At 40.6% G+C, this 24,859-nt stretch overlaps 2 protein-coding genes across 4 annotated transcripts; one reads left to right on the top strand and one right to left on the bottom strand.

Annotated features, from left to right (window-relative positions):
- Nucleotides 1–178: 178 nt before the first annotated feature.
- Nucleotides 179–9,163, bottom strand: LOC135486319 (calreticulin-like). Its single transcript, XM_064769024.1, has 8 exons — nucleotides 9,007–9,163; nucleotides 7,296–7,397; nucleotides 5,683–5,889; nucleotides 5,293–5,387; nucleotides 4,712–4,846; nucleotides 4,075–4,263; nucleotides 3,414–3,650; nucleotides 179–2,919 (listed from the first exon to the last, which is right to left on the bottom strand). The coding sequence occupies exons 1-8, from the start codon at nucleotides 9,089–9,091 to the stop codon at nucleotides 2,722–2,724; spliced, it is 1,248 nt and encodes a 415-aa protein (XP_064625094.1). The 5' UTR covers nucleotides 9,092–9,163; the 3' UTR covers nucleotides 179–2,721.
- A 96-nt stretch (nucleotides 9,164–9,259) lies between these two features.
- Nucleotides 9,260–23,232, top strand: LOC135486317 (uncharacterized protein C19orf44 homolog). 3 transcript variants are annotated; one of them, XM_064769021.1, is made up of 10 exons: nucleotides 9,260–9,377; nucleotides 10,012–10,142; nucleotides 10,909–11,782; nucleotides 12,196–12,368; nucleotides 17,749–17,860; nucleotides 18,107–18,139; nucleotides 18,404–19,154; nucleotides 19,716–19,903; nucleotides 21,282–21,445; nucleotides 22,336–23,232. In XM_064769021.1, the coding sequence occupies exons 2-10, from the start codon at nucleotides 10,038–10,040 to the stop codon at nucleotides 22,414–22,416; spliced, it is 2,481 nt and encodes an 826-aa protein (XP_064625091.1). In that variant the 5' UTR covers nucleotides 9,260–9,377; nucleotides 10,012–10,037; the 3' UTR covers nucleotides 22,417–23,232. The 3 variants fall into 3 exon arrangements, with proteins under 3 accessions (XP_064625091.1, XP_064625090.1, XP_064625092.1); XM_064769020.1 differs by having other exon boundaries at nucleotides 17,737–17,860; XM_064769022.1 differs by lacking the exon at nucleotides 18,107–18,139 and having other exon boundaries at nucleotides 17,737–17,860.
- The last annotated feature ends 1,627 nt before the right edge of the window (nucleotides 23,233–24,859 follow it).

Here is a 24,859-nt window from a genome sequence, read left to right as displayed (position 1 = left end):
CAAATCGGGATGCAGAAGCTGGGTGTGACATCCAATGACAGATTTGTGCTGTCGTCATATGGCAATGCCATCATTGGTGCCTAATCACAGGAATCTTATGACAACACACATATATGTGTGCATACTTGTATGAACACTGTAGAAAGGACTTCTCCAAATAAATTAACAAGTCTCAATGTAAAATTTAATAAATTTTATTACTTGAAATCTTGATGGTAATCTCAGCCTTGCACATAGTAGTTTTTTTATGATGCATAAATTAAAATGGCTAAATTTTACAAAAAACATGCTCAGTTACCATTTGGACTGCAAGGTTGCCCTAGATGAGTAAGCAGCCTTATCTAGAATGACAAAACTGGAGACAGAGGAAAGAGTATGATAATGACAACGATCATTCAAGGCTTGTCCAATCAAATTATCATTCATCCTAAATTCTGCCTGTCATACAATTTCTCTGCACCGAAACACAATTTTTATAACCCAAACCATGTATGTTCTGATTTTTGCAACAAGCAGGGCATAATAAGATTGACATTCACTGGAGAGAAAAGTGCACAACGGGCAAAAAACAGATGCACTGTTTGACTGGTACAAGCTTTTTTTAAACCATGATGAGAACACCAAAGTAAGGTACGCCAAGTAAAAGATGAAAAGTTTGACAATGGATCCATGAACTGTTGGCAATGATCAATAGCTCTGGTCTGACGGCCAAGAATTTCTCACGTGATGATATTCTCTAACTGCATTCTCAAATAATACTTTTAAGGAGGCTCATAGCCTAGTGGAAGAACTTCAAGCCTACAATATATATGTACAGCCGAACTTTCAAATTGAATTAAAGAGCAATACTAAGCAGAAATCATGAATCCAACTTGTCAAATTTGCCAAACACATGTACCTATTACAATCTAGAAGTGTTATACATGTAAGACGACGCTTCATGTATTTATACTATGTACAGCTGTGCATTGGATCTGTACAGGGACGTGGTGGAATACTGTGAGAATAATGAAGTAAGTCATAGATCTTGAAATGTAGACCCACCTGCCCAGACCAGACGATACATCAGAGGGTACTGTCAATGAGAGGGTGTGTGGAGAAACCATTTGGTGCATTGGTATTTTATTTTGGAGACCGCAGTGGATAAACCTCTGAGCAACAAGCTTAGGTGCAGACCATCCAGATGACAGGCAGGGCTTTCCAAGGAATAGCAACTCCTCAGCAAAAAGCAAGAAAGAACTTCCGATGGTTTGCCGGCACCGAAGATTTCCCACAAGGATATTTTGTTCTGTATCGCGTGATCTGACAGAGGTACAACACTTGGACGCCACATAAAGTTAGATAGGGTCAGGTCTACCAACATACCGGACACAAACACCACATAGAATCGAGAAACCCATGTACAAATACATCAACAAACAACCAGGGGAGACCTTCGAAAACAACTCAACGTTGAATTTGAAGAGTCCAGAACATGTATTAAGCTAATCCATTACCATTTTGGTCCCAATACATCAGCTTAGGCCAAAACCTCTAACAACATGTATTACATATATATATATCAATCTAAGTCCTAAGCTGCCTAGCTCGATGACATTCAACTAAGGACAGGATGGACAAAAGGCACCTGCTGACAAGAATATTCTGCAAAAGCTGTTCATTTCACCGCCAATCACTTTGAAAAGTTTACTCCAATGATATGAAGGATTACAACAAATAGATCAACTTAGAAAATAAAAAATCTTTTCAAATTTTTTTCATGAATGCCTTTCGCCAGTGTCAAACACCTTATTCTAATGATATCAAGTATAGATTAAAGAATCTAATCTATACTTGATAATTCATATAGCTGTATCTTATCCTTCACCAAGTTTTGCCAATGAGATACAGCTTTGATGACACTGATCCCTCCCACAAAGTGCATCAACTGGGATCGATGCACTTTGTAGGTGGAGGATGATGACTGAACGAACATTGTCATAACCTGAGTAACAGGTAATCCTCTCTCCAGACATCAAATGAACAAGACAGGGTTGTAACTCCATCGGTATAACTTCAGTATCTTACAGTGGCACCATTTGCAATTTTTATGATCTTGCTCTTGTACACTATCAAAAGGAGTGGAATTTCACTGAAATTGGCACCTGGGAACTGAATCAAGTCAAATTTAAGTACAATATTGACAGTATAATCTTATTATAGTTGCAGTCAACCTGTTTACATGAATTTCAAATGATAGAATTTTCAAGATGAAATTGGCAGATTTTTGAAAAACAACACGAGATCATAACAAGACCATCTAATAGTAATGTAATAGTAATGTGACACAGCTTGTCCAGTTCTCAGATGCTAAATTCAATGAAAAAGAGTTGTTACAGTTGTTCCATCCAGGGAAGGGGAAAACCATTACTGAAGGCATACCTATGAAATCTATGAACGCATTTCACTCCAAGCTTGGACCAAAAACCTATACAAAACATATAAAACTAAAATATTGCCCAAAGTTTGAGGAATCGGCCGTATACCTCGCAGGTACGCCCGATTCCGACCAGACTACAGGTGAGGGAAATGTGTGCCCGCCATTCTGGTCCTTTTCCTCCCAAAAACCAGACTCGCAGCACTACGAATACATTGCACAAATCACTTGGCCCAAGCTAGGATGACATATTTATTTCAACATTATGTGGTGTCCAAGTGTTCAAATCACAACTCTGCTTCTTTCTATAACTCGTCGTGAGTCTCCTCTTTCTTTTCTTCTTCCTTCTTATCTTCCTCCTCCTTCATTGCCTCATCATCATCCTTCTTTTCATCCTCGTCCTTATCTTCATCCTTGTCATCCTCCTTGTCTTTCTTAGCCTCCTCTTCTTGTTTCTTACGTTCGGCTTCATCGATGGCCTCCTTCATTTTCTTCTCACCATCCTGGAAAACAAAGAACAAAATGTTACCATGGCAACATATCCACCCCCTTCCTTTGACCCTCTTCCAGTTTGGTTTCATCAGGGCTTCCTTAAATGACTTCTCGCCAGACAAGAATAACATGCTACACTTCCATTTCTTAAGAGTCGAATCATACCCAAATCTATGCAAACTTGGATGCAATGAAGCCCAACCTCTGAATCCTCTGATTACATCAAAATAGGACAAACTAAAGCATGTTTGGTCACATAATAGCAATGGTACTAAGTATAGATTAATCCATACTTGATGTTACTCATCAGAACTACTAGCTCAGACACTTACACGGATGCACAAGAACCACCAGAGATGGGTTTTTTTCAGAATTGTTTTGCCTCCAACGGTGACTGAAGAAATTCAGAAAGGCATTCTATATCTCAATGTCTAAAATAAAGATCATGGGCGCTGACAAAACATTCATCAGGTGCTGCCCTCAAGCGAGCATCAAAGCTACTAACCTTAGTCTTTCCCCAGGTGTCATTGCCAACCTGCTCGGCATGTGCCTCATCATCGGTGATGAGGATGTTATCGAATATCGTTCCAGATTTCACCTGCCATAAATCGAAACCAAGAGCACCAATATCGGTGTATTTGTATAATTCTGTGTCTTGTGAATATTCTGGGTTGTCGATTTCAGGATGTACCCATTTTCCTTTATATTCTGGGTTGGGGATTTGCTTGGCCTTCCATTCGCCCTGAAAACAAAATATTTCATTTGAAAATTCAAGGTCCTACAGAGTGATGAGGATGAGAACTTTCAGTTTTCTGTCGTGTTTAAACGCAATAAGTCTAAAAATGGGATATTTCACACCCCTGCTTAAATTGCTCCCTATTTTCCATTTTAGCCCGCTACTGAAAAGAAATTTCACTTTACAGGAGTAGACTAGACATCCAATGAATATGTCACTCTTTGGCAGCCACTTAACAGCCTCCACAAGTACCGTGTGCTATAGATCATTTTCATGAGCCTCCTTACGGTCCGTCGTTTGGGGCAATTCGCAAGCCCAGTTTTCTGGGTGGAAGTTTCGACAATGCCTTTACCTAGTGCCGAGATCTACTGAACATCCCCTTGCACTAGATATCCAGGCGACCATCCCAGTGGGAAGGATCTCTACTCACCTTGTATTCTGGGTTATCAATCTGTGGTGGTTCCCATTCTCCATCCATCTCATCGTCCCAGTCATCGGGCTTCTTGGCATCTGGGTCGGGGATGTGCTCTGGCTTGTCAAAGTCATCGGGTTTCTTGTCTTCTGGGTCGGGAATAGTCTCCCTATCATCCCAATCAGCTGGCTTTTTGGCATTGGGATCCTGAAGTTAAGAAGGTTAGAAATTACATGCTTAGTTCATTGGGGGGACAAAAGGATATTTAAGTTGGAACACACAGAAAATATCCTGGTACGAGATTAACATTCTCCTCCACACCAGATTCTAAGGTCTCAAGTCAAACCAAAAGAATGCAGTCATGTGACATAATACTGTAAACTGTGAGATTTATATAAGCGTTTATTTTTCATGAATGCACACGAACACGCATTTTAAAAGTGCGACCATTTCGACAGTAACAAAAGCGATATGACGTCTACCTTCAATTGATAATGAGGAAATTCGCCAACTTTTAGCTCTGCAAACATTTCACTGTTTACAGTGTCAGCACTGCAGCTAAAGGTAAGAGATAGTAGAAAGGCCCTTCTATGCCTGACACCACAACAACATATCATTCAGGCCTGAATCTCAAACCAAGATCTTCACTACCCACCTTAATTGTCTTTGCTGGCAAGAATTCCCAGTCTGCTTCTAACTCTCCTGATTCAACTTTAGCATTATCTATTTTAACTTCATAAGTATTATCAGACCTAAGGATAAGGGTGTATAGATGGGTGAATTCATCATCCTGAAAAGAAAATTGAGAATTCAATTTGAATTCAAACATAGAGACGTCTGGGAAATGAAAACAAAACAATTTGGCATCACCAGTGATTTCATCTTAGGTGTTCCACAAGGGACAATTGACAGAAATTTAAAATTGGTTGCTGCAAGTGGAAGATCATTTGGACGTATTTGCCAACGCGTCAGGTGTAAGAATTCGTCTTTCCTGGTTTGCGCATTTGCAAGTTGGCAAGTTGAATACTTAGCGGGTGACCCACACAGCATAAGGCTCCTTTTGCCTCGCTCGGTACTTATGACAATTCCTCAGCAGCAGCAGCCACTAGTATTTTATCATCTATGAGCAGTATCACATTGTTCTTCAAGCACTAATGGTTATGATGTTGCAAGTGATTTGTCATTCTTGCGATATTTGCAGCAAGGAGAGGAAACCACGCTTTGTACAATACCCACCTTACACCTAATATCTTTTTTGGTGAGCAAATTCTTGCCCTTATATTGGAAGATAACATGGACTTTCTTTGTGCCAGGCCCACAGATATCAGGACCTGAAATTACAAGAAATGACAGTTTTACAAACAATACAAACATCAATGGTAATTTTTCAGTTTTTTTAGAAACCTTTTTTTACTCAATTGTTCACAATGCAAATTGTAAATACTTTTGCAATGCACACAAGACATTTTACTGTAATTCACAGTAGTAGTGAAGTACGCTGCATGCTGTGAAGTTTGTGTATTGCACATACCCTGGGTCATTAACACCACAGGAATCCAACAACATGAAGAACCTTACAGATCTCGAAACTTGCCAAGCTGAAATCAAGGATCATTTGATACTCACCAAACATAATTTGGTAAGGAGTGTCACCATGCATGTCCTTCTGGTCCAGAGAACTGGAGAAGATTTTAGCATAGCCACCACCACAGTCAATGTTCTGTTCATGTTTGACTGTGAACTGGATGATAAGAGTCTTGCCTTCATTGCTGAAAGCCTCTTCAAACTTGGCTGAGATTCCATAAAAACGGGCATCCTGGCTGGTCTGGATACCTGCAAGAAGAGGACATGATCAGAAATGGAACTTTGAAACATTTCGAGGGAGGATATCTTGAAGAAGCATATTCAGCCCTGTCTAGTTTAGTAGTTAAACAATGCTGGCTACCTGGCATAAGGGCCCGGGTCTGTTCCCGTTGAGCATGTCTGGATGAACTGGCGTGGCTTTCAAGGGGCCAGAATTCCTGGCTCTTCACACACAATGCATGAATATTACGAGGATCTGTCCGATGAGACTAGATTAAGAAGCTGTGGTCTCTTGACTTGTAAGCAAGTATCCCATGTAGGTGGACAGTTAGCAAACACTGGTCTCAATGCCTTCACTGGTAACAACGAATGAATTTAATATACTCTAAATCCTCCAATACAAGGTCTGAGGCTTCGCCCCCATTCATTACAATAGAGGAGGGATCGTCAAGTTTTCGCATTGTTCTCTCAGCCAATGACGCTGATCTTGACTGTCAATCTAAGTAATAGGCCGGGTCTCTTTTATTAGAAGAAATGGGCCTACTATAACCAGTGATGTTGATTTCGTTTCACTGTCAATGTCAGCCAAGATCAGAGCGAGATTATAGCACATGTGACTCCATTGGCCCATGCCATTGATAAAAGAATAATACCCGACTTATTGGCCTATCCCCATTCGAAACCATTGTAATGAACGGAGGGGGGAACCTCTGACCTTGACTTTGTATTTGAGATTTTAGAGTAATTACAATACTTCATGTATCTATGGCTGTGTTGCCACACTTGTCCTTTTAATAGCCTATAAAGTCGACCTGATCAGGCATGCCTTAACAACACAGGTGATCATGGGTAATCACCGAGTAAATTGTTCAGAAATATTTGCATTGTTAAATCCAGTCAAGCTGAGGCGATCTGAGTAAACAATCAGTGGTCACAATAGGGCGGATCTCTATAAAGTACACTTTTGCAGCTGATCCAATCAGTCAAGGATGACAATAAAGACTGCAAGACTGCTGGTCCCAGCATGTCGACCATGGAATGTCACATTAACTGGAAACTTCTCAAAAATTTTAACATGGTTACATGCATCAATTTAATGAAATTAGGCTATAACTTCCATTACAGTGGAACCTCCCATTAGCAGACATCTCTCTATTAAGGACAACCTCGCTATTAAGGACACTAGTTTTGGTACCAAATTGGTTGTTTCCATTCAATTTGACCTCTCTAAACAGGACACCTCTCTATTAAGGATAGCGCTTGTCAGTCCCGCGGGTGTCCTTTTATAGAGAGGTTCTACTGTACTTTCCAGAGAAATTTCAGATTCAGAAGGACAATGATATTTTGACTGGAGGAATTTGAAATATATTGATCCTATTTCATTCAAAAAGGAAATAATTACACCAAAATGTTACTCAAATGGAGCATAAACGTACCCTTATCTAGATCGGCATCACCATAGAATTTGCCGGCAGTCCATTCCCATTTTCCTTGGTCTGATCTGTGTGTAGACTCCACCCAACGTTCATTCCAACCACCTGAAAATAAACAAAAAGATTGAGTGAAAAACGACTCCTTATATAAATTTGGAGCAAATTTCCTGCAACAATTTAAAAGATGGATCATTGGACTGAACCAATAGTTTATGGGGGGGGGGGGGGGTCCAGGATCATTTTCCAGCATTTGGCATAAGGCAAACACTTGGGCAGCATCGACTTTACCTCAAGGCAGGCGAGGGGCACACAATGCACTGAGCATACCATTTCATAAATAGGTAGAAAATCAATATCTCACCAAATATATTTTGCTTGCAGCATAGTAAATTATGGCATTGATTGATAAATCATTTACTATGGACTTGTTACATAATACCTGTATTTGTAACCTTACATGTTGTTGCAAGCAAGTACATGTAGTTTAACAATTATTTTAGAAAGTCTGGTATGGTAATGCACCTGTTTTCGGGGCAAATCAATGACATGATCATGAGGACATCAGGAGTAACCTTCAAGTGATGAGGGTTGAACTACCATGGTTAGACTGACTGAGACCTGATGCCCCATTGAGAGTGATGACAGTCTTAACACTGAAAGATTACAAATATAGTTGTCTGGCACCAGTGAAGTTTTACAGAAACTCATCAATATCACAAGCTTGCCTTGAGTGTGAGTTTCAACGGTTGGTGTTGACTGTTATGACACTGTATGATAAAATCTGTCTATTTTGTTCCAACGTTTTTTTGATTTTTCACAGTCGGAGTCACTTTTCAAATTAAAGTGGAAAAACTGCCCCACTGAAGGACTCACTTAAGACACTATCACTAGACCATTGAAATAGGTTTGACGTGCCACACTACATGCTGCTGTCATCTACATGTTTGCTCCAATGACGAATGCTTCTTTACTTCGTCAATTCAAAGTTCAAACTGAGGTTGAGAGGATCTTTTTTGGGAAATCAAATGGCAGTTAACTGTGAAGTTACTCCAGAAAACATTTCTGCGCATTTACAGTAGGCCTAGCTATTTATATTAAATTATACATCAACATTCAATTACAAATTAAATCTGCGTGAGAATCTGAATTCAGAAGAATGGCTGGGAAGACGTGGGCGTTGACCTATTACAACAGGCCTATCTGAATCTCTGGTGGAAAGGAGAGGTTCAGAATAAATTTTCTGCGTCTATCGCCTATACATCTAAAATCTGACCGATCAAATGCCAGCTGCCTTTTGGAGGTAAAGGTCTTATTGAAACTGGGAAGTGCAATCTGTTGTCCTATCTTGTTTGACTTCATGACTTGACATGCCTGCACATGTGTTGCTTTGCCTTTGGTTAGCTTTATAAGCCTACATGAGAATGATCATTATCACAGCCAACCTTATAACAGCTTTAGCACCAAAATTACAATGTTTGATGGACAACCATATCACTCATCAGGTACATAAGGCTTTGATGATCCTACCTGATACAATCAATTATAAATATAGAGCGTAATAACATGAATTCAACTCGCCGGCTTTGGAGATGGGTTGATTTTCAGAAGGGAAACCAGGAATTTTGCAAGAAAAATGGAGATTTTGGAGTTTGGTATGGTCACTTCTAAACGGTGTAAATCGGGCGTTTTAGTGTTTAAATAGGGAAATACTCACTTGCAAACGATTCTTCGAAATAGACGGTCGGTTCTGCAAAAGCCAGGGCCATCAGGCCGGCAAGAGCCAGCAGAAATTTCATCATTTTTGGTGGATTTTCTTGTCCCTTCTGCTTGCCCAGTGCAAAATCTGTGGAAGGGTGATTGCTGGAAAACCCACGTGACAGCCGGCCAGATGGTGATCGCTGATTGGTCAATCACTGCGAGCCAATCAGATAAGACCACGCTTGAAAACTTCGGAACACTCCGCCGTTTCCGAAAGATTCCGAACAGAAGGTGAAGGTCGGGCTAGCTGTGACATGAAAATAAACAAACATTCTATGAATGGTTTTGACAGTGAATGTTAACATTCTGCACATTGCCGCGTGTTAGGTAATTTATTTAAGATGACAACTGCAAAGTTTCCATTTGATCTGACTCCGATTTCATACCTTAATACTCACTGAAATGTTGGTGCTCAATTTTCCGTTTATTGCATACAAAGCCCTGTACATAATGTACACGGTTCCAACCTTTCAGTGTTCAGTTCTTTGGGTATTAATCAGTAGGCCTAATGATATTTATGACAGCTGATCCACACTGTCACTGCTGACAGACAGTGTCGGTGAGTGGTGACTGACTGACAATTTGGGCAATTTGTTGAATAGCACTGCGCGCAAAGATAATTGACGATATCGAAGAAGTTTGTTTTGGCGCTGAGCCTGATCAGAGTCTGGCCCAGTCATCATGGGTTTCACCGGTGGCTTGAGATCGCTGTGTCTCTAGGAATTGTCCGTAGTCAGCTTTGGCCTTTTGACATGTTCGCATTTAATCAAGTCGGTGTGCTGCATTGGATTTGTTTTGGCGCTGATTCATCTTCGTCGAAAAGGCCTATGTTTGTGATGTCATTGTCATCACATATTATGATGTTTATCGAGTATGGCAGGATATTTTATGCATCACACAATTAAAAAGTGTTTGGTGTCACTTTTTAAAGCTTCTTCCTGCCTTGATTACACTTATGCAGATTCATGAAGAACTGAAAGAAAAAACATGTATAAGAAGAATGCAGCTCGGAGTCTAATTGAGAGGGCGTCATGTCAGCTGAGGGGAGAAAAGGCACCGGTCAGGGTCTCAACAGAGGAGGAAGACATCCAGGTATGCAGGCTGTTAGGCCTGACGTTCGTTGCCAGAGGAGATGAGCAGATTTGAGGAGTGGAAAACTTTTGTCTTTTCTTTACATGACATATTATGTTGGTGTTTTCAAATGATTTTTTGGTTCTTATGACCAGAAATTGGCAGCAAATTTCATGCTCAATGTTTAACCATGAGACCTGACCCATTTTCAAAGCATCACAACTTTGAGCCAGATACTGGTATTTTTCCTGTGAATTTTAGATTCATAAAAATTCAATTGTCTAATTACCTAGGACAAGGTCACATCATTTCTTTATTTTTTTCGCATTTGATCAGCATGCACCATCCTTGTAAATTAGAACTAAATCAGATGTGAGACACAAAGCTGCATTTGATTAGATTTTCCCAACTTTTTCCCTTTTGAAGTGACTGAATGATGCAGGTACTTCATGTTAATCATTCCGTTCATTTAATCATAAGTTGTAATAATCCCTGATTACTCAAAACCATTTGAGGTAGTTACAGTTTAGTTTTGAAATCATCAATCAATTTGTAAATCATGATTTCTTAAGTTCACAACTTACTGTACAGTAGAACCTCTCTATTAAGGACACCCTCGGGACTGACAAGTGCTGTCCTTAATAGAGAGGTGTCCTGATTAGAGAGGTCAAAATGAATGTAAATGACCTATTTGGGACCAAAACTATTGTCCTTGATAGAGAGGGTGTCCTTAGTAGAGAGGCGTCTGCTAAGGGAGGTTCTACTGGTCTATCTTCTTTTATTCCAGGCCTACCTCAGTGGTCTGAGCAAGAAAACGGGGGATGCTGCTGGGACAACCACATCCACGCCTGCCAAACCCAAACCAGCCTTTGCTTTTGAAGAGTTCAGTGACTTATCTCTGTCCGAAGGTGACCTCACACCAAGAAAGAAGAAGAAGACCCCAGCTGCCACAAACAAATACCTCAAGAAAAAAACAGAGTCTGTACCTGAAAAACCGTCCGAGAAAATTATCACGAAGCCAGTTACAAAAAAGGATGACCAGAAAGAAAATAGCGCTCCAACAGGTGGCAGGACTGTTGTCAATAGTGCGGCAAATAAATCGTCACCGCTCAGCAAAATTGCAGCTTTTGAAGAAAAATTCAGAAACAAAAAGGCGAATGCTGCTAAGTATCAAATGAGTGATAGTGATTTGGACAGCATGACTTTCAGTACGAGTATGGAAAATGAACTAGCCAAAGAAGTCCCTGGGCTGAAGCAGCACAAAATGACCAAATCCAGGCCATCGCCAAAAAATTCTCCGGACCAAAACAATAATGATAATTTCCTGAAGAAAAAGCCTACGGTGACATCAGGTCAACCATCGTTGTCAAAAACAATGCATAAATTTAGTACTAAAAATAACTTAAGTAAACTTAATAGCGATGAGGACAGTAGCAGTTTAGGCATTGGAAAAGGCAGCAGTAAATTCATCAAGAAAAAGCCAGTTGCATCCAAAGAGCCTGCACCGGCTGTTAGTACTAAGACAGCCGACGTCAGGAATAGTCCGACTGCTACCAAAAAATTACGATTCGATTTGTCGGAGGATTCAGATATGATGGATTTGCAAAGGCGAAAGTCCGCTGACCCTCCTTTGCCATCCACCCAGCCACTTAAACCTGCCTGTGAGTGGATTTTAAAAATTTTTGTGCCTTCAATCATAATTTGCCTCCATTGTAGAAACATTTAAGATTTACCATCGTGTAAAATGGCACTAGGTCCAGTTTGTGGGAACGGCAATTTATCACATTGCTTCACGAACTTGTTTCACAACCTTGCCCACCTAAGCTCTTGGGCACCACCCTTTAGCATTGTCTTTCAAAGTATAGTATGCTCTAATTTCATTTATTTACTGTTTATAACTGAATAAGATTTGCACTGATTTCACAAAATCATGAAGAAATACTTTTTGATTGGAATACCAAAAGAAATATCAATATGCGTCAAAAGAAAAATTCTGAAAATTTTGTAACCACAGTAATATTGCGGTTTACAATTTATACATGTTCGTTGTTCTGACCTATCTTATGCTTTCCAGTGAAAACTTCATCCTCATTTCGGAAGTCAATGGAGTCTGATTCTGACCTGGCGGACTACATGGACTTCGGTGACGTCTCTTCGTCAACGACTACCTCGTCCCCACGCAGAAAGGCAGTGATACAGCGACAGCGATCTGCGGAAGAGGAAGACCTGCCGAGACCCAGTAGTAAGGTAAGGGATCATCGCGTACGTCTTATTTGACGTTTTTGCAACCAGCAAAATTCGCAAAAACCCAGCAAAAAACTAAATTGAATTGAATTTACTGTATTAATTAGTATTTGCGAAACCCTAAACTGTGTCAAAGATGCAATTTTAGAAGAACGCAAACTATAAAAGTCGCAATTATTTCCTAATTTACAAGAGGATGAAGCCGAGAGAGACTTGTACAATGCTCTTACGCTACTCAGTGCATGCATTCTTAACACTTTCAGCGCCCAGCCATATTTAGCGTACTTCCCCCAGGGGCCAAGGTTACACCCCTTTTTACCCTTTTTCAAAATTATGAAAACAATAGAAGGAATAAAGATAATTACATGAAATTTTCTGTGTTGGTTCTTCTTTGTTAGATCTCTTTACAATGCTAATTTGGAATGATAGTCAGCAAAGCACTTGATTTTGCACAATGGTACCCCACACATAGAACAGTAATATCTGGTGTCTTTCCGAATACCCACTTTTTGGCATACTCTCGGCTACATCTGCCCCCGTCATCAATCTTCGACCCGCCATTGCACCTATTCGAATGCAGACAATCTTGGCTATAAATAGCACATTGGCTGAACATCATACTATCACTTCAAGCGCTGTATAGTTAAATTGTTTTCCCCTATACTGCGCTGCTAGTCGCCTCGAAGACAAAGCGGGAAATTTAAAAACGCGACGTAATATTACGTCGGATGGCTCAACCGTGTGAACTTGCAAGACGTAAAATTACGTCAGATGGCGCTGAAAGTGTTAAAAGAACAAGCGAGAAAACCTGATGCATCTTTCCTGTTCATATTGATTAAAAGCTTAGACCTTGAACAATGCAAACACAGTGACGTTGAAAATACCATTTCCAAACAAAAAGAATGATTCTTTTTGAAAGTTGATTGAAGTGTTGTTTTTCAAGGAAGTGTTTAGGGATGAATTAAGTTTCTAAATGCGTGCGCTTTCTTGCCATGACAAATTTTAATCAAAGAAATTGACAAATTTCAATCATTTTCTTCCCAATTCGATAAATTGAAATGGTGAGTTGTATTTTGTATCATTCATATCGATGTCTCTTTTAATTTTGTTTGGTTCTGGGTATTTAGTTTATTTCTACTCTGGACTACATGCACTGTCACTCTGGAGAATCTGTCCCAACAATTCTGAGGTTGAATTCTATAATATTTTCCCAATAAAAAGCTAAGTCATTTCACCCTGGGTCTAGATGTACCCCAAAAGTTTCTGAAATAGAAACAAAAAGACGGAATGATATGTCTCAAAGATACTTTGATAACTCTGTTGTCAAGACCTATTGGAAACTTCTGAGATGCAGAATCTGCATTGGTGGTAAGGTCCTTCAGACCTTTTCTGTTAAGGTGCTCAAGTGCCTTAGTTTTGAGCAACAATTAAAAAATGGAGATGTGTTCAAATTGAATGGAAACAACCAATTTGGGACCAAAACTAGTGTCCCTAATAGAGAGGTGTCCACTAAGGGAGGTTCCACTGTATTTTTAAAAGTCATGCCCAGTAACTAGGTTCTTATTCTCCAGGGTTACCACTTTAAAAAAAATTTCTTCGAACTCAACGACCAAGCATTCTTTATTTTAGATACCAAACTCTACTCTATTTATCTGTTTACTGGTTTGTGGTCTTTTTTCACCCAGGTTTTCATCGTAACAAGGAAACTATTTCCCCTTGTAAGGCACTCCTTGTTTCAGTTGAGAGTTCGCTGAGATAGTGCCATTCACCTGTGAGGCTGTGTGTTTGTTTTTTCTCACCAATAGACTGTGTTTTGAGACTGTAAAGCGTAAACATGGTGAGCTGGAAAGTGTTGGCCTCACAAGCCTTTTTTGACAGAAATCGTTTTAAATTAAAATAGTTTTAAATATGCAATTAGTGCAATTTTTTACGTAAACAGGTAACTTATATGAACTTCATAATCATTTCAAAAAGACATTCTACTGATACATACAGTAGAACCTCCATTAGCGGACACCTCTCTAATAAGGACACTGGTTTTGGTCCGAAATTGGTTGTAACCATTCAATTTTACCTCTGATCAGGACACCTCGCTATTAAGGACAGTACTTTTCAGTCCCAAGGGTGTCCTTAATAGAGAGGTTCTACTGTACATGAAACTTTGAGTTTTACTGAATCAATTTTGTTACATGACGATTGGTATCTCCTACCTGAAACAGATTATCATGACGTTTGGAGGCAAAGTCAGTACAGTGGGCCGGCTGACTTCGTGTGGAAATTGCACCTGACATGCCTGAGATGACCCACCCACATTGTACCAGATGTTGACAATTGAAACACTTATCTTTACGAGTGGCAGTATCTCATTGGCTGAAGGGATGGTAAACTTATTCCATCTCAGGAAATATAGATTTCTGGACATTATCTCTGTGGTTTTTGTGTATCGATCCTGCGATTAATTCTGTTGATATTGTCGTTATGATAATGAATTTCTTGTCAGGATGATGGGTGATTGAGAAAATCGGTGGCAATCCTGATTGGCTCAGGTTGAATTGAAATACACTTGATACTGCCGTGAGCCTTTGAAGAACAGAAAAGCACCACTGGGTTCTGGGTCTGGGTCTGGATAAAAGGCCAGATGTTGGGTTGATTGAGGCCAATTCTTTCTTTCTACAGGCAAAAACAAGTGACTTGGACACAAAATCAGTCCCAAATCCTACTTATATGATATTCTTGTATGAGGTATCTAATGTACACTTTGAGTAGGCTTTTTAGCAGACAGACCTTTTTGAGCTGGGTTTTTTCCCCTGTGATAGAGTTAACACCGAAACCTGATTTGATAGCAATCGAAGTCACACTTAATAGTTACACCAATCAGATACACACAAGGGGTCCACTACAATGATATCCACACCATACAAAATTCATTTATTCATACTTTGATGTGCTGTTGTAGGCCGTCATGTGTTATGTTCATATTAATCACAATAGGGACTAATGATAACATCGAGAGTCAATAATATCAGATTTGAAATAAAACTGATAAATGGAATGAAACTCACAGCTATCTACAGTCTAATCAGAATGACACACCTGTCATCAATAACAATGGCGATCGGATACCATGATTTGGAAAGCAAGTTATCAAGTACTGTAGGAATCACAATGATTTTTGATGTCATAACATATCATTTTGAGGGGTTGGCGCTTTGAACACGTTTATACGTTGAAAAGGCGCATAGACCTAAATTTGCACACTGATGTTATAACATTTACAGTAGAACCTCTCTATTATGGACACCCTTGGGACTGACAAGTGTTGTCCTTACATGCCTTAATAGAGAGGTGTCCTGATTTGAGAGGTGAAATTGAATGGAAACAACCAATTTGGGACCAAAGCTAGTGTCAGGTCCTTAATAGAGGGGTCCTTAATAGAGAGGTGTCCGCTAAGGGAGTCAATAAGCTACATTTGTCTTGGTTTATCTCAAATGAAAGTTCTTTCCACGGGTACTTAGCTATCTACCCTGCATAGTAGGCCCTGTCTGGTGAACAGCTGTATAATTCACTCCAATAAATCTATACACTGCATAATTGCTGTGCCACAGAGGTCGTTGAAATTACCCATCAACAATCTAGTTAATTCATGTCCGTAAAGTAGACCCATATCATGCTCAACACATTGCCATCATGCCTACTCATTTGAGACAACAGCTGTTGATAAATTTGAATTAAAAATTATTTTGATAGTTAAAGTAGGTGGAATGATCGGTGGAACATGTAGCATCTGTACAAATCAAGCGTGGTTTAATTGTGAAAGACAATACAGAAATTCCCAATTGGCTGAGTAGGCCTACATGTACGTCATTGTCGATTTTATGTAGTGCGGCACCGCACCAAATTATATCACAGGGAAAACCGCCCTCTCCTTTTAATAGAGCAATGTTCAAAATGCCAATACAATTTGTTCCACCTCGCTATTTAAATATTTACATAAACAATAAAACCACTGATCCAGCTGTTCCACGCCCCGCTTATTGTATCCGTTCATATATTGATGTATCCAATATGCCCTGATGGGTGCCATAATTATCTGTCCAGCTCATATTGGCCCTTGATGGTGGCATCAGCTGATTGGCTGACTTGTAAATTATTCATTCCGTTGATTAGTAGTTTTGTTCCAAATGTGTGGCAGGCTTGGTTTTCCGTACCAATTTAGGTATTCAAATCAATGAATTTTTTTAGAGGAGGAAGAGTTCCTTCATTATTGGTACATATAGGTTTTGGGAAACAAATCATCATGAAATTGTCCGGAATCAGTGCAGTGTCCTACCCAGGAACTCTATTGCTATAAAGGGTTGACCACCATTTTGGCTCAATTACATAAGTGAGGGAGTGAGTGCTTTGTTTTCTGGACCTTGAAATTGACATTCAGTTCATTTTGAAAGAGTTCGAATTGCTTAAAATTGCAAGTTCCAGCCAAAATTGTGGTACCTATGGTCAACCCTTATTTGCTGTGCCAGTAAGCAGGAAGGATGTCAATTGTGACCTGGACTCTGTCACTGTAATCAGCACTTTAGAAAAAGTCTTCCTCAAAGCTAATTCGACTACAATCAAATACACCAATATCACATTAATTCTTTACATGAAATCGGCAATTTCAAAAAAAATTATTAGCTGAGCAATTGATTGAAATAGATTTCACTGATAAATTCCAATAAAGTTTTATTATTGGTAATGTTTTTACAGTAAAGGCAAATAATCATCAAGTGTTTATGACGGGTGTCGAACAGAACAGAGCAAATATCTATTTTCTTTAATTCAATAATAATTTCCCCACAACCATGACAACAAAACAAACCCACGTGTTCATCCCTTAAGACTTTAAAGGGGGACTATAGGCAGGAGGAGAGGGGCTAATTAGGTCATCTTTAAGTGACTTGTATACACAGAAAGGGCCCTTGGTCATGTCAGACTCAGCACTAAATATATTCCTCGTACAAGCATGAATCATTTCGATGTACTGTGAGATGTGAGAGACCCCTATTGGTGACTTGGTGTAACTTTATCTTGTCTGCCTGGCTGCTGCCTATATTGTCCCTTTAATGATCTGAGATACGACATTTGTTACAAATGTGTGGCACAAAAGTTGTCTAAAAAGTTCTGAAATAACCATGTTGATTTGACTATTAATTAATTACCTTAAATGCAGTGACCCGGCAGGCATGCTTTGAAAAACATCAGAATTTGTCACAAAATGTAGCCAAAATGGTGGTATACCTATGATTGACCCTAAATGAGGCTTCTCCTCAGTTCATTTCCTGAGTGATTTCGCTAAACAGATCATAAACAAACCTGCCACATTCCTCTTCAGCCGTTCTACCAGACGTCGAGCAGCTTTGGTGAAACAGTGATTCTCTCTGATCCGTTTGAGGCGTTAGACCATGAAGAGGAGCCCAGTATCCAGGAGAGCATCGACACGGATGACAGTTATAAAAGTAAGACAGAATTCTTGGCTACACTTGAACTTGATAAAATAAGAATACTGCTCCTCAAGTGTGTGATCCTCGTCATCAGATTGCGCGAGTTGGAACGATGCCACTTACATACTCCCCCTGTCCGGGGAAGTTGTCCTCACAACCGGGTCCTTTTACTCTCCCTCTGACATGTCTGAGATAAAGAATATTCATTATCAAACTGCTCTCCCTCTGAGATGACTTACATACACCTTGTTTTGTTATCAGATGATCAGTCAGCGGCCTCTGTGCCCAGCGAGGGTAAGAATCTTTAAGTGTGGTATTGATGTTGTCAGTAATTTGTGTGTTTATTTTCTAAACTATGAATGTGTTTCTGTTGCTGATCCCTCACGTTTTGTACTACACTTTATCACACATGAGCACTTGCACTCGTTGTTTCGACACATGTTGGTATATTTTTTCACACACACTTTCTATTTGAATACGTTGAAAAAGAGATAAAATGTATCATGGGAAAAATGGAAAGTTCAACCACTGACATCAATCTCTGCTTTTCTTCTTCAGTGAATATTGTCATGGATATTGGTAGTCTGGAACCAATCGGCCAAACTAAGAAGAAGGAACAAAAAAGACCAAAATCACCTGAAACGAAGAAGAAGAGTGATAAAAAATCAGATAGAGGGAAATCTTCCGATACAAAGTCCAAAACCAAAGCCAGTGATAATGATTTCTTCTCAAGCATGGGCCTTATGAGCGTTGACGACTTGCTGGGTGCCAGAGAAATATCTGATGAGGACATGGTTGCACCTGTGCTGGGTGAGAAGAAACCCAACAAAGCCGACAAGAAAACGGAGAAAAAGAAACCGAAAAAGAAGAGTGAAACCGCTGATTTATTCAGTAACTTTGGCCTACAGACTATCGACGATCTTTTAGGTGGGGGCGTGTCTGAGGAATCGATCCGTGACGAGTCAGAGATTCTCGAAGTCCCAGAAACGCCACATTCTGAGATAACGACAGAAATACGCTCAGTTTCAGATGCACGATCTTTAGGATATAGTTACGATGATGACTTTGAAAGCGAAATCAAGACGGAGGTCTCTAAGAAAAGTCGTGAGGACTCCATACCGTATTCAGAGGATTTCGAGACGAGTGTTTCTGAGATTTTGACGGAGAAGGAGACACCGAGAAGAAAGCCATCATACTCTGAGACGGATTCTGATACTCTCACACCAACTCCAAGTGACGATGAGACCGTCTCTTATTCGGAGAGTTATACATCCTACACAGACTCAAGGACTTCTTATACTGATTCAAGGTAGGTATGGTAATATGATTGATGAGAGAACCTGTTATTTGGGCAAATAGAACTAATGAGATACAGTAGAACCTATCTACTAAGGACACCCTCGGGACTGACAAATGCTGTCCTTATTAGAGAGGTGTCCTGATTGGAGAGGTCAAATTGAATGGTAACAACCATTTTCGGACCAAAACTAGCGTCCTTGATAGAGAGGTGTCCGCTAAGGGAGGTTCTACTGTACTTGTTGTGGCATGGTCTAGTGGTAAAAGGACCATTGGCATTATTAAGGGCAATATCACCCAGTTGTCAGCTGCCCAGTCACCTCCTGTAACACGTAATAATGAGGAGGTTTGGATGGACTGAGTCACCATGCCATATCCTCAATTGGTGTCCAACTGTAGCAGCATGCATCAAATGATAACCAGATTAAAGAAAGAAAGGAGAAGAGTCATAGAATGCATCAAATCGTAGCAAGGTTTTTAAAAAAGGGGAAGAGTATGCACCAAATACTTTCTATAAAGAACTCTGGTGATAAACTGAGTAATAATACTGTTCATGATGCTTTTCCCATTGCAGGTCTGTTGTTGTTCTGCGGAAGAAGGAGACCAGAGCTGTGGAGGTTCAGACCGGTCTCGAGGGAGGACTAGGTTATCGATGGAATACTCAAGGTGTTGGCATGTCCTATATGGAGCCACCAGTTGGGTTAGGGTATACTGATCCAACACCTATAGCCTCACATGTGGTCAGTCCAGATAGTATTGAAGGTACGTCATGGGTTTATGAGGGAGGAGAGGGAAGGTGTTGGCATGTCCTATATGGAGCCACCAGTTGGGTTAGGGTATACTGATCCTACACCTATAGCCTCACATGTGGTCAGTCCAGATAGTATTGAAGGTACGTCATGGGTTTATGAGGGAGGAGAGGGAAGGTGATGGCATGTCCTATATGGAGCCACCAGTTGGGTTAAGGTATACTGATCCTACACCTATAGCCTCACATGTGGTCAGTCCAGATAGTATTGAAGGTACGTCATGGGTTTATGAGGGAGGAGAGGGAAGGTGTTGGCATGTCCTATATGGAGCCACCAGTTGGGTTAGAGTATACTGATCCTACACCTATAGCCTCACATGTGGTCAGTCTGGATAGTATTGAAGGTACGTCATGGGTTTATGAGGGAGGAGAGGGAAGGTGTTGGCATGTCCTATATGGAGCCACCAGTTGGATTAGGGTATACTGATCCTACACCTATAGCCTCACATGTGGTCAGTCCTGATAGTATTGAAGGTACGTCATGGGTTTATGAGGGAGGAGAGGGAAGGTGTTGGCATGTCCTATATGGAGCCACCAGTTGGATTAGGGTATACTGATCCTAGACCTATAGCCTCACATGTGGTCAGTCCTGATAGTATTGAAGGTACGTCATGGGTTTATGAGGGAGGAGAGGGAAGGTGTTGGCATGTCCTATATGGAGCCACCTGTTGGGTTAGGTTATACTGATCCTACACCTATAGCCTCACGTGTGGTCAGTCCAGGAAGTATTCAAGGTACATCACGTTGGGATTGATGTTGATAGCCAGTCCCAGTGATCACCGATTCTTGTTGTCGCAGGCACCTGTGACGACTACTGCTAACAAGAGATTCTTGTCAATAAGGATTAGCGAAACAAGAAGGAAAGGGAGGGAGGAAAGACTAATTTTTGATGAAACCACCAAGGTTATTGACTTTGTTGAGAGACATACACTGCACCTAAAAGAACTACAGTAGAATCTCTCTATTAAGGACACCCTCAGGACTGACAAGTGCTGTCCTCAAAAGAGAGGTCTCCTGTTCAGAAAGGTCAAATTGAAAACAACCAATTGGGTACCAAAGCCAGTGTCCTTAATAGAGAGGTTGTCCTTAATAGAGAGGTTTCCGCTAAAGGAGGTTCCACTGTACTGGTATTTAAAGTCAGTTTTGCCTGTTTTAGTGTCTAGGTGCAAAGTTGGGAATGTTTTGATTTAAAATTTCTTTGGGTATTGCGCTGTATGCATGGAAATGTTAAATCTTAGGTGTTATTTGCATTGTATTGTATTGTATTGCATAAAGTAGTGTTGTATGTGTATCCCAGCCAGAATGATTGTCACTTTCTTGCACTGTTTCCAGCCATGACCGCCTACAGCCCGAATGTGATCGCCCTGAATGACATGTTACGGATGCAGATTCAGCTGACTCAGCAGTTTGTCACCATGCAGCGCAGATTATATGATTCGTTCTCAACATCTATAGAGGACTCGTATCAGTACACAACTCTTGAGGACACGAAAGAGGTAAGAGTACTGAAGTCAGTGTACTGATGTTGGTTAACTTTTCGTGAGCCATTGCGTACGTACTGGGACAAGAAGCAGGAATTCTCGGCTTCACACTGGAGAGACACGTTTCTGAAATGGCAAATTCTGTGATTTGGCTTGTTCTCAAAACTGTGGGTCAGATAGAAAGTAGAACAGAAGCCAGAGTGATTCATTGTATGGAGTAGGAGGCCCCATTCACTCCCTTTAAATACCACTATGATGTTGCTGTTACTTTGGAAGTGTTTCTCATTGAATTTTGATATAAATGTACCCCTGCACGGATTGTAGTAAAATGTGGTGTGAAGGAGCACTGAAATGTTTGGAAGACAACCAGGTAATTTTTTATATAGATTTTACAAAAGTGAGTGATTAGTGGGACAGTTTTGACAAGTCTGTTTTCGGTCCCTAGAAAAATGGTATTTCCCACCAGGCTCTATATGGAGCACAGCAATGGGACACAAGGAAAGAGTCCGAGTAGAACAAGGTTATTCATTTGACTGCCAGTTATTAAGTACATGAATTTGAAGACCTTGAATGAAGAAATCAAACTGCTACCCTCCAGGCAGACTTTGGATACAGTATCTGTTGTTACATGTACCACACTGGTCCTATATACACAATGCGGCCAACAGGATATTTGAAATGATCTCTTGGCCTTTGTCCAGGCATTTTTTGCATTGGTATATGAGGTACACCAACAATTGACAGATCACACCAGAACACCCCTACAAAAAGGCTTTGGGCTCTGTCCGAAATTAGATGTAGAACAAGTGTGGTTACAGGTTACATATTGTCGTATTTCGATCTGTGACACAGCCTTCCTCTGAACGATGTTTTTGTCAAAACTTCATTACTTTTCCTCTTTGCAGTACATAAAACAGCACAGGAAGCAGACACTTACCTTTGATGAAGCGTTGAAAATGGTGAAAGAAGAAATGGGAGAAAGATGATGAGCAGACGTCAATGTGATAGTGGGCATTCTTTGTGCAAGAGGGAACCTCGTTATAATACCATTTCCTTATAAGTCTAATAATCACTACTAAACAAGGTACACTATTTGAGTCATGTATTTTGTGACAAAAATCAAGCGACACCCCTCCAATTGTAGTGATATCCATTGAATAGAAGCTGAATTCCTTTGCAAAAGCCCCCTTTGCTCAAAACTTGGTACCGAGTGCTGGCTAGGATGCTGTAGTGTTGCTTCCAAATGCTTAGTCTTTATGAATTCTTGGTAAAATACAGTAGAACCTCCCTAAGTGGACAACTCTGTATTGAGGACAACCTCTCTATTAAGGACACTCGTTCTGGTCCCAAGTTAGTTGTTTCCTTTCAATTTAACCTCCTTAGTCAGGACACCTCTATTAAGGACAGCATTTGTCAGTCCTGAGGGTGTCCTTAATAGAGGGGTTATACTGTATAGCATTTGTAATGACGGTGATAAGATTCACTGTTGGTATTCATGTACAGATGACTGAGAGCATGATTTCATAAATCAGCTGGTATGATTTTAGATCTGCTCTTTGGTACATGTAGTTATTTTTTCATAAGATTTTTAAGTCCATCCATTTCACAATTACAATTGTATCTTGTTGAAACCAAATGGTTTAAATTCCATCCAGAGTGTGTATGTAACACTGAACAAGGAATCTTAGAACAGAAGTATGTGATACAATGCCATGATAAAATGCTAAATAGCTTCAGCCATATAACTTTTTAGATAAAATTTTAGATAAGTTATTGAAGGATCTTAGATTGTAGATTTTATAGATTGTTTTCTAAGAATAAATATGATTATTTTACATTTTTATCTTGCTACCTTTTATATTCCCTCCGAAGTCATCAGCTTGCCAATTCTCTGCACATCTCGATTCTCCAACACTATTTAGAAATTAAGTCATTGCAATAGTCATTGGAGAGCTTTGACCCACAGGGTTGCACGTGACCCACAGGCTCCGTTGCTTTCTCTAAGCTGGTTGGTCTGTGGTGTATCCATGGAAAAGCTAGGCAACTTGACATCATGTTGCTACTGTAGTGCTATAAAACTGGCCTGTATAGACACGTGGAGATCATATTTCAAGGCCGGAACATAGTTGCGCCAAATACTTTTAGAAGTGCTAATCAATAAAACCTGAGGGATGAATATTCTTCAGTCGACCAACTATTATCTAGAAATACTTCCCAGAGCTTTCATGGAAACATCCATTCTCCTTTATCAATGATCTTCAGGACAAGGATGTGGAACAGACTCTCACACTGGAGCAGCTGGTATCCTTGTTAGTGGTTCATCCTGGGGCTGTCCCTGCTAATGTGGATCACCACGCGGATCTTCCTGTGGAGTTCGTTGACCTCCTGATATCCTGGTGCCATCCCATTTGAGTCCATAGTGTGTTAAGATCGGCTTCAGTAACAGATTCACGGTGTTCCTCAATTTACTATTAGGTGCCCAGCCTCCTGGCAGTCTCACCGATGTATACAACATTACAGTCCTCGCACTTGATGCTGTATACTACCTCACTAGGGGATCAGTGGCAGAGTAGTTAGAGCACCTGGCTTATAACCAGAAAGTTGTAGGTTCGACACACCGAAGTATCCCCCTACAGAGCTTCCAGTTTAGCAAAATCCTAGGATTGTGCAAATTGTGGACAGTACTCCCCACTAGTGGTGAGAGTACACAGGCAATCTCTGCAGCCATGGGGGTTGCACACCGACCCCACCCTGGACACATGGGGCAGAGAGGGCAAGCTGGCTTGTGGATTTTAGAAAGTCTGTGGGAGGTCACAATTGGTAGGGTAGATCCTCTTATAAAATCCCCATTAGCGGCGAGAGAACACAGGCAATCTCTGCAGCCATGGGGGTTGCACACCAACCCTTACCCAGATACATGGGGTAGAGAGGGCAGGCTGGCTTGTGGGTTTTAGGAAGTCTGTGGGGGGGTTACAATTGGTAGGGTAGACCCTCTTATAAAATCCCCATTAGCGGCGAGAGAACACAGGCAATCTCTGCAGCCATAGGGGTTGCACACCAACCCTTACCCAGACACATGGGGCAGAGAGGGCAGGCTGGCTTGTGGGTTTTAGGAAGTCTGTGGGAGGTCACAGTTAATAGGGTAGACCCTTTTGTAAAATTCCTCAGAAATATGGTCCTCACGTTTCAACTCCTTCAGAACCTTGATCAACTTGTTCTGATTGGCGACTGTGGGGTCGTCCTTAGACTTCTTGCTAATGCATTAGCAACTCATCCATTTTCTGAAAGAATGTGGACCTGTCAGAGTCAGCAGAATGATAATAACTTTATACTTTTCCACCCCCCCTTCTGAGTGCCTGCTTAGATTGTTCTACTGCCGGGTAGGAGGGCATACATTAAATTGCTGGGATATTTCCAGGGGGTTAGAAG

The sequence above is a fragment of the Lineus longissimus genome, chromosome 4 (assembly GCF_910592395.1).
Source record: "Lineus longissimus chromosome 4, tnLinLong1.2, whole genome shotgun sequence".
In the NCBI taxonomy this organism is placed as follows: domain Eukaryota; kingdom Metazoa; phylum Nemertea; class Pilidiophora; order Heteronemertea; family Lineidae; genus Lineus; species Lineus longissimus.
Note: the sequence above shows the minus strand (reverse complement) of the source record. Positions and strands in the feature narration are given on the sequence as shown.